This window comes from Rhinopithecus roxellana, chromosome 16, assembly GCF_007565055.1.
Source record: "Rhinopithecus roxellana isolate Shanxi Qingling chromosome 16, ASM756505v1, whole genome shotgun sequence".
Taxonomy (NCBI): Eukaryota; Metazoa; Chordata; class Mammalia; order Primates; family Cercopithecidae; genus Rhinopithecus; species Rhinopithecus roxellana.
Window position 1 is genome coordinate 113,255,378 of NC_044564.1, and position 13,018 is coordinate 113,268,395.

At 35.8% G+C, this 13,018-nt stretch overlaps 1 protein-coding gene across 3 annotated transcripts in view; it reads right to left on the minus strand.

The window, feature by feature from the left end:
• SHOC1 (shortage in chiasmata 1) overlaps nt 1-13,018 on the minus strand; it is a 107,822-nt gene that overhangs the window by 31,593 nt on the left and 63,211 nt on the right. For all 3 annotated transcript variants that reach the window (XM_010361341.2, XM_010361340.2, XM_010361342.2), the window contains 4 exons: nt 9,958-10,374; nt 6,118-6,237; nt 4,722-4,898; nt 499-603 (listed from right to left, as the gene is read on the minus strand). In XM_010361341.2, coding sequence (XP_010359643.1) covers nt 499-603; nt 4,722-4,898; nt 6,118-6,237; nt 9,958-10,374 — 819 coding nt within the window. The remainder of the gene's footprint in view (nt 1-498; nt 604-4,721; nt 4,899-6,117; nt 6,238-9,957; nt 10,375-13,018) is intronic.

Here is a 13,018-nt window from a genome sequence, read left to right on the forward strand (position 1 = left end):
AAAATTCCAAAATCTTAGAAATTTACAATATGTTCAAAATAGTTTGATTTTTATTACCCAAGTAATTCATATGCTAATATAGACATGACTAAAAAAGAAATTGCAAAAGATCTTACTCCTTATAGTTATATTTTACATAGCAAAGATTCAAAGCCACAAACATGCAATAAGGACCCAAAATGTTTATGGCAAAATGTCAAATCTCACATTAAAAAGTCACGCATGATAATGATTATACAATGAAATCTGCTAGATTAGAGAATCCTAAACCTATTTTTCTAGGTGATGATAGTGTTAAGGACAATTTCTTTAAATGAATACAAGCAGCATAAAATGTATATATCTCATTAGAATTATGTCAAAATGTATGTAATGCTTAGTATAATAGAAAAGAAGGCTACATCATTTCTCATAAGGTGCATCTTTTTCAGAAAAGTAAGTTATTTCAGATGAAATATTTAATAGGAAGAAAAGGGAAATAAAATATTCTCCACTAACCCAATGCTGTGTCCAAGCTGCATGTTAAAAGGACATCTCTAACTGTTACCAGAAGATGTAAGAGAGCGGCATGCTTGAAAGTCATTTCTCTTTCATCAATTGTACCTAAGTAAGCAAAAATATATTTTAAAACATAGACTATATATTATAGTTTTAGAATATGTATCAGAATCTGCCTAATAATGGGAGTTAACATTTATTATTGAGTGCTTACTATATGCCAGGCTGTATATAAGTTGCCTATTTCATTGAATCCATAACAATAATCCCATCAGACAAGTTTATTATGATCCAAATTTTATGAAAAAGGAAATAGTACTAATGAGGTTAAGTAACTGTCCAAGGTCAGTTAGTGAGTAAATGGTAGAGCTGTCATTTAAACTCAGCTAACCTGAGAATTCATGCCCTTGTTGCTTCCAAAGAATATTCAGTTATTTCTACTCCTATTGGGAAAAAGAGTCAACGATTCCCAGATATGAAACAAGAATAAAAATAAATTCATAACTTGCCAACTAGTTAAGATAAAAGTAGAGGATCATAACATGAAGAAATACCTTGAAATGGAGGTAGACACCTATGAATATTCATTTAAAGTTATAACTCAAACAGAAGATAAACTCACAGGGACAGGCTAATTGCCTACTTGTGTTCCATTTAGTTCCAGAGCTTTTTGGATGATAGATTGGATTTTTTTGCATATAAAAGTGAGACCAAGAAGATGGGATTCTAGACTCCCTGCCCCAATTTAACCAGAGAAGCTCTACTTTTCTTTTTCATGTATTGGGATCTCATGAAATATTTATTTGAACAAAGAGTTCTGCTAAAAAGTTTGCAAATTGATGATCTATTCAATGAAGATCAAGGCAAATATGTAGTAGGAAATTAAGAGGCAACAGGAAAGCCAATTATGGGTAGTATATTCAGCCCCTAGAAGGACTTGTGGGAACAAGTCAATCATGACCTGCAAGAGATGAGAATAAGCAGAGAAAACATATTTGGGGAACTGGAAATGCAAAAATGCTTGGAAAATGGAGTACAGACTAGGAAACTAGTTTGGGAAATGGTCTGACTTCTTTTAATCTAGGTTTACTTAGTCGTTACTTGTAGGCTTAGTTTTATGTCAATTCCAGGGCCAATGAAAGAATATTAAATATAACAACTATTCACTTGCTTGGGATTAATGCCATATTGTTCCAATTGGATACCCAAAACCATGTCCCTTTTTTGTCTTCCATTATACTTCATACATACTTATGCTGTATATTTTATAATAATCATCATTCTGCTCAATGATGTTCAAAGCCTTTAGAAGCTCAACCCATATTCAACTAATTTAAAACCTGAGAATTACAGGACTGAAAGTATATCCAGAAGACGAGTTTTTATTTTATGTAAGTCTTGTCTTCTTTCATAAAGGCCAGTTTGCTGACAATTGTTCTTTTCTATCCAGTAGAATCATTGCCAGAATGCCAGCTCCCCAAAGTGTTGATCTTGATGCCTTTTTGTGGCTCAGGTATTTCAAGTAGTAAATTATGGATTAACACCTTCCTCTCAGATCAGGTATTCTATCTAAGTAATACTACTGTGACCTCAAGGTTTTGGTGACTAAAATGTTGCTCCCCTCAAAGACTGGGCACTCTATATGCAATAAGATTAGATTCAACTTTCTTTTCATTTGTAAAAGATAGTTAACCTTTAAAAACTATACAGGACATCTAAGTTTAATGAATTTAGAAAACAGACTTTAAAAATAAATTAAGTAGATTCCAGGTAAGATGGAGTAAGTACACTTCACCCTGTCTCTTCCATTGAATACAACTATAAACACAAAACAGAATACATGAAATAGCTATCTGAAAACTCTGAAAGGTAAACGGTAACAAGTGGACTGGGGAAGGAGATCAGATTTCAAAATGCCACCAAACAAGTGGTGAGTTTCCTATTTTTTCTGCTTCTGGTATTTACTGGCCTACACTAAAGCAGCCCAAGGCCCACAAGTGATTACCACCATGTGGACAGAAAGAGCTCCAAGAGAAGTCCTCATTTTGTCTAATATAGAAAACTAAGTTGATGTTTTTTGCTTTCAGAATTTTCAAAATGTTACTCATTGTCTTTTCATTTATATTATTTATGTCAAAAACTCTCATGTCACCCTTATCTTTGTTCCCTGCATGTGGCATGTGTTTTTTTCCTCTGGTTCCTCCTACAGTTCTCTTTTTATTATTGGTTTTGAGTAATTTGATTATGTGAACCTTCTTTGTGTCTCTTGTATTAAGTGTTCATTGAGATGTTTGCATCTGTGGGTTTGTAGTTTTCATTACGTTTGGAAAGATTTCAGTCATTATTTCTTCAAATATTTTTTCCATTTACTCTCTTTTCTCCTCTTTTGAGAATGCTAATTACAGTGTGTTAGGCTACTTTAAGTTGTTCCACAGCCTACCGATGCTGTTTTCTTTTCTTTTTTGTTCTTTCATGCTTTACAGTTTTTGCAGAGTGACTGTTTCTATTGCTATGCTTTCAAGTTAACTAATTTTTTCTTCTGCAATATTTAATCTGCCATTAATCGCATCCACTATATTTTTCATCTCATGCATTGTAGTTTAATCTCTAGAAGTTTGATCTAGGTCTTTTTAAAAGTCTTTAACTTTTCAAGCATACAGAAAACAGTAATAAGAAGTTTCAGTGTCCTTTTCTGGTCATTCTAATGTCTTTGTTGATTCTGGGTTTGTTTTGATTTATTATTCTCATTATGGGTTGTACTTTCCTGCCTCTTTGTATACTTCATGATCTTATTGGATGCTAGACATTATGACTGTTACCTTGTTGGGTATTCTTGTATTCATATCAATCCTCTTGTGCTTTATGATGGGATGCAGCTAAGTTCCTTGGAAGTAGTTTGATCCTTGGGGTGTTGCTTTGTAATTTGTTAGGCAGGTTCAGAGCAGTGCTAAGTCTAGGGATAATTATCCCCTACTACTGAGACAAGATTTTTCTGAGTACTCTCCTTAATCCTCTATGAATTATGAGTTTTTCTAGTTTAGCTGGTGGGAACAGCCATTATTCCTGCCCTGTGTGCATGCAGCATAGTAGTCCCTCTAGTCCTTTCAGATGGTTTGTTTCTCCAACTCCAGGTAGTTTCCTCACATATATTCTTTGTTTGTTTGTTTTTGTTTTTGTTTTGAGATGGAGTCTCACTCTGTCGCCCAGGCTGGAATGCAGTGGCGTGACCTCAGCTCATTGCAACCTCTGCCTTCCAGGTTCAAGTGATTCTCCTGCCTCAGCCTTCCAAGTAGCCAGGATTACAGGTGCCCACCACCACACCAGGCTAATTATTGTATTTTTAGTAGAGACGGGGTTTCACCATGTTGGCCAGGCTGGTCTTGAACTCCTGACCTCAGATGATCCGCCTGCCTCGGCCTCCCAAAGTGCTGGGATTACAGGCATGAGTCACTGTGCCTGGCCACCTCACATATATTCTTTGATCAATCATCTGCTGAATACTCGAGGGAGAGGCTCTGCACAATTCTATACTCTCTGTGTAAAGCTCTCTGCTCTCTAACATTCTATTTTGAACTCTTATCTGTCTTGGTCTCCCTGGACTCTTACCTCCTGTCTCCTCAACTTAAATTGTCCACTAGGCTCTGCCTCAGGTAACTCTCCCTACACCATGGCCTGGCAATTCTTTCAATACAGGTAGCTTGGGTAATGGTAGGGCTCATTTCACTCATTTCGTCTCTGTCAGGAACCACTGTTCTTCATTGCCTGATGTCCAGGGTCTTAAAAACTGGTTTTATGTATTTTGTCTTTGTCTTTTTTGTTGTTATTTCTGGTAGGAGGGTAAATCTAGTCTCTGTTACTCCATCTTGGCAGAAATAAAAAGTCTAGGATTGACTTTAATTAATCTAGTTTTTGACCTCCTTTTTTAGGAGGAGACTGAGTGGTTCATATGCTGACAATAATAAAGTTAATTTCTGCAATAGGAATCTGTCAAGTAATATATGTCAATTAGGAGCTTCACTAAGAAGTAATGCCAGATGATATTTCTTATCTTTTTCTCTGCTTAGCTGATCCTCCAGTATTGGTTTGGCTGGGTATCATAAGCTGAATTACAGTCATGCCATCATCTATGACTAATTTCTGAACCTTCTATACCCAATTGTACTAATTTGATACAATAATTTCTAAACATCTTTTTAAATAACATGACTTTTATTTGCACTCACCTTGGTGAACAGCATCACTTACTACTTTTTCTTGTTCCTTTAAGAGAAACCTTGTTTGGTCAAAAATAACAGTGGCAAATTTCCACTTAGCAGTAGGGAGAGTACAGGAGGATACAAGATTTTTTAAGATAGGAGAAGCTGCTGCTTCGAGGAGGCAAAATGCTTGGCACTGGCTATCTGCAAAAGTAAAAGCTTTAATGGCAGTGTTTTAATAAAGATGGTATGCTAATTTTGATAAACCAATTAAATGTTATTTCATGGAAATCTGAACTTCTATCTGAATTATTCTCTGAGTTAAAAATAATGAGATTGTATGAAAACTTATTTTAAGATATTTATTCTAAATAAACTAATAAAAACAATCATGGAATTATATAATTTTATGGCTGTATTATTTATTTATTTATTGAGACAGAGTCTTGCTCTGTCACCAGGCTGGAGTATAGAGGCGCCATCTCAGCTCACTGCAACCTCCGCCTCCCGGGTTCAAGCTATTCTCCTGCTTCAGCCTCCTGAGTAGCTGGGACTATAGGCAGGCACCACCATGCCCAGCTAATTTTTGCATTTTTAGTAGCGATGGGGTTTCACCATATTGTCCAGGATGGTCTCTATCTCTTGACCTCATGATCCGCCCACCTTGGCCTCCCAAAGTGCTGGAATTACAGGCGTGAGCCACTGCGCCCATCCTATATTATTTATTAGAGAGAGTTTATTCCATAATTAACTTGACATGGCAAATATAAAGACCCATATAAAGAGAACTGCATTTTTTTCTTTGCCATTCTCCACTATTAGCATACAATCTTTAGCCAAACAATGAAAAATTTTTTCCAGTTATCACTAGAATAACGTTATTTAAAGATTTGCATAATCATCTAGAGACCAAAAGAATGAAAAGATATTTGAGAACCTGGGTCATATTTCCTTATTGATTTTAATAATGAATCTGATGTTCTTAAGCAGGCTGTTCTTTAGGAGTCAAAGAATACTCTTCTTTATAGCATAACAAAAAAATCAATATAGGAATCAATAGTAACTTATTTACATCACTCTGATAGCAGGTAAGAGAAGAGAGAGAGCATGATTAGTAGTTCATTTTCCAGACTGGGCAGAAGAGTCCGAGGAGGTACAATTGTTTTGATTGATATAGGGAAGCAGCAGCAGTTTAAATGAAAGAAGAAATAACACTGAGTCGCTTGGGTAAGGCAATGGGGAGAGGCAGGGGCAGTGAACAGGACATTCTAGGTCGGGATATAACTTGAAAGTAGGAGTGGAATGAAGAAATACCTGAAACAAGTGAAGAAAGTGACATGGAAAATGAGGTATGCCCTAGCTCTCTGGGAAAGGGCTTTCAAACTAAGCAAATCTGAATGCATTTTAAAAGCATATAACATACCTGACGCTTGAATTTCAATGACATTATCTGTTCCCCTTTCCTGATTTATTTCCTCCAGGGTTTTATTAACATGAACAATAGGACTTTCTTCTTGAAGTGTCAAAGAACATGCTTCTTTATCTTGAAATTCCAATAAAAAATACAAATTTTTGTTGTTCAAGAGGAACTTAATGTTGTTTTACCTTAATTTTGTAAAATATGATCACAGTTGTTAAATTTCTTCATTGAAACACATCAGTATTAAAGTGAACAACTATTCAGTTCAATGAACCTAACACTGCTAGGTAGGAAGATGAATGGTAAAAATGGAAAAAAAACTTTGATATCAGATCAGCATTTTGAGCTCAGTTCTGACTCAGTTTCCTCATATGTAAAATATGGACAAATATATCTGCTTTAAATACCAAGTGCAGTTTCTGACACAGAAGGTATGTACCGTTCTATTTAATTTCTCTGTGACTCTCCACATACCTTTTCTTCTACTACTAACCCTCTCCTCTGCCCCAAACCTTCCCTATTTCCATCTTTTTTTAACCAGGCCAATTCTTTTTCTTTTCTTTTTTTTTAAGACAGGATCTCCCTCTGTTGCCCAGGCTGGGGTGCATTGGTATGATCAGGGCTCACTGCAGCCTTGACCTCTTGGGCTCAAGCAATCCTCCCACCTCAGCCTCCCAAGTAGCTGGGAGCACAGGCATGCACCACCATCCTGGGCTAATTTATTTTTTAAATTTATTATTATTATTATTATTATTGTTGTTGTTATTATTATTATTATTATTATTATTATTATAGAGATAGGGTCTCCCTGTGTTGTCCAGGCTGGTCTCAAACTCCTGGGCTCAAGGGATCTGCCTACCCAAAGTGGTGGGATTACAGGCATGAGCTACCACGCCTGACCTGGGCCTAGTCTTATTGCTGTACCCTGCAGGTCTCAGGCATCTTCTATAAAAAGTCATATGTAACTGCCCACCCTACTTCCAGGCCAGCAAAGGGCTCCTCCCTTTGTTTCTTTAGCACTCTGTGAAGACTTCTTTACTGGTACTCGCCACATTGAATTGAAATGATCTATCTGCATATCTGATTTGCTCTATTATACTGTGAGCTTCTCAAGGTCAGCAACAGCATCATATTTATCTCTAATATGTAATTTAGTGCCAGGCACAAAGTATCTAATAAACGTTAGTTTTCTTTCTGTCCTAGGTATTATAGAGGATTTCTTCTTTCCTAAGTATTACAGAGGATTTACACACAAACACATAAAAATCTAGTTATTTTAACCATATAGTAGTATTATCCATCAGTAATATGATTACAAAACAATTCCAGAAACACATTAACATCTTTAAATACATGGTTAAAAATATAATAATGGACAATATTCTAAACTAGATTAATAATGATATTTTCAAGTAATACTTTCAATTAACCATAAACAATTAGAATAGATATGATCAAATAATATTAATTATTAAACTTTTTGAGGAGGTCTAAGAATTTATAATATTTCTTGCCCCTGAATTAACTGTAAAATAAGACAAAAAGTAAAGTATACACCAAAATATTACTTCTATTACTATTAAAGGCTAAGTTGGGGAATATAATTTAGTTTTAGAGTCAAATGAGCTTGCTAACTAAACACCAGAATTAGACAGAGTTACCCACCCAGTCCTAGGGTATGCTGGACTGGGATAGGATACCCCACTGGGTCCAGGGAGGGTGGGGGAGGTCAGGGGCACTGCCCAGGAGAGAATCATGACATAGAAAAACCAAGGAGAATTCCTGTTCTTCCTGGGCAACCATTCCCACAACTTATGTCCAATTTATTATTTTGACTTTACAATTCAGATCATTCTTTCTGTCCCCTCTAGAGAGATGTATAAAAAGGCAAAGAGGCCAGGAACTTAACACTTAATTGAGGAAACATCAGGAGTACAGAAACATTCCCCCCATAACATTCATGTTCCTTTAATTGTTTAGTAAATGAATGGCTAATTTTTTAAATAAGACAAGATAAAATAATATTTAAAGATTTCAGAATTTTGTGATCTTTCCTATTTTTATTCTTTTTTACATTGTCCTCCTTTCTTGCTGCTTTCCCTCACTTTCTGTTGATAATATACCCTATCATAAGCCATTATCACCACTATGGCAACCAGAAAAAGATGTCAGTGTTAATTTTGGTGTGGATTCCTTTTTTGCACCAAATATAAATAGGATCAGAAAACATGAACAAATCTGAGAATAACAAATCTTTGAAAACTTCCTATTTTTGTATCACATTTATACAATAATTATTTATATTTTGCTTATTTTTATGCAGAAGTGATGCTTCAATTATGGTCCAAATATTGGTTAGAAAAAGCTCAGTTACATACAGAATTGTCATCTGGCAAGGTAAGTTATAAGGTGGCCAAACTATTACATAAAAAGAAACTTTAAGTTGAATATGTAGAAATAGAAAAGATCACAGAATTCTGAAATCTTTAAATATTATTCTGCATTTTTACCATGAAAAATGCACTGATTGACACAGTAATATTACTTTTTTAAAAATGACAGCTCACCATAACCTCAAACTCCTGGGCTAAGGCATCTGCCCACCTCAGCCTCCTGAGTAGCTGAGATCACATGTGTGTGCCACCACACTTGGCTAATTTTACAGATGGAGTCTCATTATGTTGCTCAGGTTGGTGTCAAACTCTTGGCCTCAAACAATCCTCCTGCCTCAGCCTTCCAAAGTTCTGGGATTAGAGGTGTGAGCCCCAGTAATATTACTTTAAGCAGATTTATAAAAGGTTGTCACATCTTTTGGAAAAATAAATATAACCATCATGACATTAAGAACTGAAGATCTTGTGTCTATTAATGGTATATGAGACAGTAAGACCTAACTGTCTCTGAGTCACATAAATATTGTTGTATTCTTTAACTGTGAAATGGGGTAATACTACCTACTTTGATTCCTCAACAAAGTTTCTAAACAGATCAAATATGACAATACATGTAAAAGTGCTTTATAAAGCATAAAGATACCTGTATTTATGATAATATTATTAACCTTATGAAGAAAGAAAGAATAGGATTTATCAAACAAATTGATCATTATAAAATATTTCTGGTGTTTCTGAGTGTAACAATCTATAAATATCGAAAGTTTCCAATGTCCCTAGTCATTAGGTTGCATCGATGTGTACTGAAATTTAGGAATAAACAATAGCAGCCAATAAATAAATAAATATATTGTTGTATTTATTTCATCAGGGTAACCTATGTCAAACTTTTTCTGGAATGCCTATTTTATTTTTATGGGAAGTAAAATGACATGACATATTATATTACCTTTGATGTGGCTGTAAGCAGTGAATATAAGACAGTTACAACTCAAACAGAAACTGTTAGGTAATGTTAGAAAGAGTAATACACAAATAGGCAGAGAAAATTTTCTTTCAAGTACACATAAAAATATAATTTAAAATACTGAGACAGGACTGATAGCTGAAAGAGAAAAAAGAATGGCAGAATTGACCAACAAAAGTTAGAAATACTATGAATTTCTAAGGCCATGTGGTAGAAAGCAAGTTTTACAAATAGTGGCTTTTGTTACAAATTCAAATGCATTTTTAGATTTTTTGAAAAATACATATCTGTATCTAAATCATGCCTATATATCCATATCTATCTGTATATAAGAAGTATCAAGAATCAATGATATTTTCCTTGACTATGAAAAATAATATAATTTTATCTAGAAGAACTTTATCTCCTGGCCTTCTATAATAAATTATGTGCTTAGTCTTTGAGCCTACCATATCTATGGCAAAATATTATTAAATTACCTACCATGTTTTTCATCACTGTTTGTGACTTCAGTCTTTGAGGTGCAAGTCTTATATTTATTTCGCAGCATAATAAAGTCGCTCAAAAGGTCCAAATCATTCTCTTGTTTTTTACCATGTTCAAAAGATGTTTTTTTAATTATTGAAGAGGAAGATGATTTAATAGATGGTCCTGTGCAATCAAGTTCAAAGTGATCTCCATTTTCTTTCTTTTGGATTATTCTATTTACTGGTTCTTGGTCATTCTTTGGTTTTTCTTCTTTTGCTGCTCTTTTATCAGAGAAATATCCATCAGAAAAACACAGATCTGGTACTTCTTTTGCCAGAGATGGACTCTTTTGTGGAAGTGATAAACGATCATTTGTAGATTTTTCATCAATAAGTGCAATAGGTGAAGAATGACTTTTATGTTCTAAACATGCTGAAAACAGAATATAAAAAATACACAAATAACCTCCACACCTAAACGAGTGTTCTATTAGGTATTTGAATAACTTTTAGTTGTGGTTTCTTATTAGTGTAATTTGATCTTTACGAGTACTTTGTTTACTGCTTTGAAAATCAATTTTTGGTCTGAATAAAATAAATTTTTTAAGAGGATCAAAATTTAGCACCCCTTTTCATACTGTAGGAGCTAGTTTACCAAGCAAAGAAGAAATTCCAGTAAAGCCCTTTTGTTGATAGGCTTATGAGTCAGAGCCTTGGAGGTAACAGTTACTCCATGTGTCAAACACTTACCTACCAGGTAAGCCACAGTGGAAAAAAATACTTGCAATACTATAACTGACAAAGGACTGTATCCAAAATATATAAAGAACTCTTATAACTCTATATTTAAAAAGGAACCCAATTAAAAATTTGGCAAAAGACTTGAACAATAGTTCACATAAGATATGCATATTCTACAAAATAGATGAATCTTGAAAACATGCTAAGTGAAAGAAGCATCACAAAAGGCCACATATATGATTTCATTTATATAAAATGTCCAGAAAAGGCAAATCTATAGAGAGAGAACAGTGGTTCCAGAGCTGAGTAAAAAAGGGAGTGACTACTAACGGGTACAGGATTTCTTTTGGGGATGGTAAAAGTTTTCTAAAATGGTTTGTGGTGATGACTGCACAACTCTGGGCTTATACTAAAAACCATGGAATGGTATACTTTAAATGAGTCAATTGTATGGTATGTGAAATGTATCTTGATAAAGCTGTTACAGGAATACTTCAGAGGTATTGTGGGTTCAGTTCTGGACCATCACAATAAAGTAAATACGTTAAAGTGAGTCACGCAAATGTTTTGATTTCTCATTACATATAAAATTATATTTACACTATACTGCAGTGTATTGTGCACAATAGCATTATGTCTAAACAAACAAGTACATACTTTAATTTTAAAATACTTTATTGCCCAAAAATGCTAATGATCATCTGAGCCTTTAGCAAGTCATAAACTTTTTGCTAAGGGTCGGGTGTCTTTGTTTTTTTTCTTTTTGAGACATGGTCTTCCTCTGTAGCCCAGGCTGGAATGCAGTTCCACAATCATAGCTCACTGCAGCCTCCAACTCCTGGGCCCAAGCAATCCTCCCACCAGCCTCTCAAGTAGCTGAGACTACAGGTGCATACCACCGTGCCAGGCTTTTATTTTTATTTTTATTTTTAGGAGAGACAAAGTTTTGCTATGTTGCCCAGGCTGATCTTGAACTCTTGGGCTCAAGTAATCCTCCCACATTGGCCTCCCAAAGTGCTGGAATTACAGGTGTAAGCCACTGTACCCAGCTAGGGGGTCTTGTCTCAATGTTGACAGCTGCTGACTGTCAGAGTGGTGGTTGCTAAAGGTTGGTGTGGCTGTGAAAATTTCTTAAACTAAGACAACAATGAAGTTTGCCACACTAACTGACTTTCCTTTTCACAAAAGATTTCTCTGTAGCATGTGCTGTTTGACAGCATTCACCCAGAGTAGAACTTTCAAAATTGGAGTCAAGGCTGGGAGCGTGGCTCACGCCTGTAATCCTAGCACTTTGAGAAGGCCAAGGCAGGCAGATCACGAGGTCAAGAGATCGAGACCATCCTGGCCAACGTGGTGAAACCTGTCTCTACCAAAAATACAAAAATTAGTTGGGCATGGTGGCGCATGCCTGTAGTCCTAGCTACTCAGGAGGCTGAGGCAGGAGAATCGCTTGAACCCGGGAGGCAGAGGGTACAGTGAGCCAAGATTGTGCCACTGCACTCCAGCCTGATGACAGAGCGAGACTTGGTCTCAAAAAAAAAAAAAAAAAAAATTGGAGTCAATCCTCTCTGACCCTGCCACTACTTTATCAATTATGTTTATGGAATATTCCAAATCCTTTGTTGTCATTACAACAATGTTCACAGAATCTTCACCGGGGTAGATTCTATCTCAAGAAACCGTTTTCTTTGCCCATCCATAAGAAACAACTCCTCATTTGTTCAAGTTTTGGCATGACATTGCAGCAATTCAACTACACCTTCAGGTTCCACTTCTAATTCTAGTTTTCTTGCTATTTCCACCACATCTGTAGTTATGTACTTGCACCACTAAAGTCTCGAACCCTTTCAAATCATCCATGAAGGTTCAAATCAACTTTTTTCAATCTTGCTAATGTTGATATTTTGGCCTCCTCCCAAGAAAAAGGAATGTTCTTAATGGCATCTAGAATGGTGAATCCTTTCCCAAAAGTATTAGACAAGATGGCTGTGTATAATTTGAGTTGAGAAACAGATTCACCTTCAGCCTAGAGCACAGATTGGCCTTGGAGTTAATTTAATTAATGAATTGTTCTTACCTGTTTCTGGGGGCAACTACTTAGCTGTCCCTATGTGATTCTAGGATGATAAATAAAGGAACAGAGAGGCTGGGCATGGTGGCTCACGTCTGCAATCCCAGCACTTTGGGAGGCCAAGGCGGGCGGATCACCTGAGATCAGGAGTTCGAGACTGGTTTGGCCAACATAGCGAAACCCTATCTCTACTAAAAATACAAAAATTAGCCAGGCGTGGTGGCACGTGGCTGTAGTCCCAGCTACTTGAGAGGCTGAGACAGGA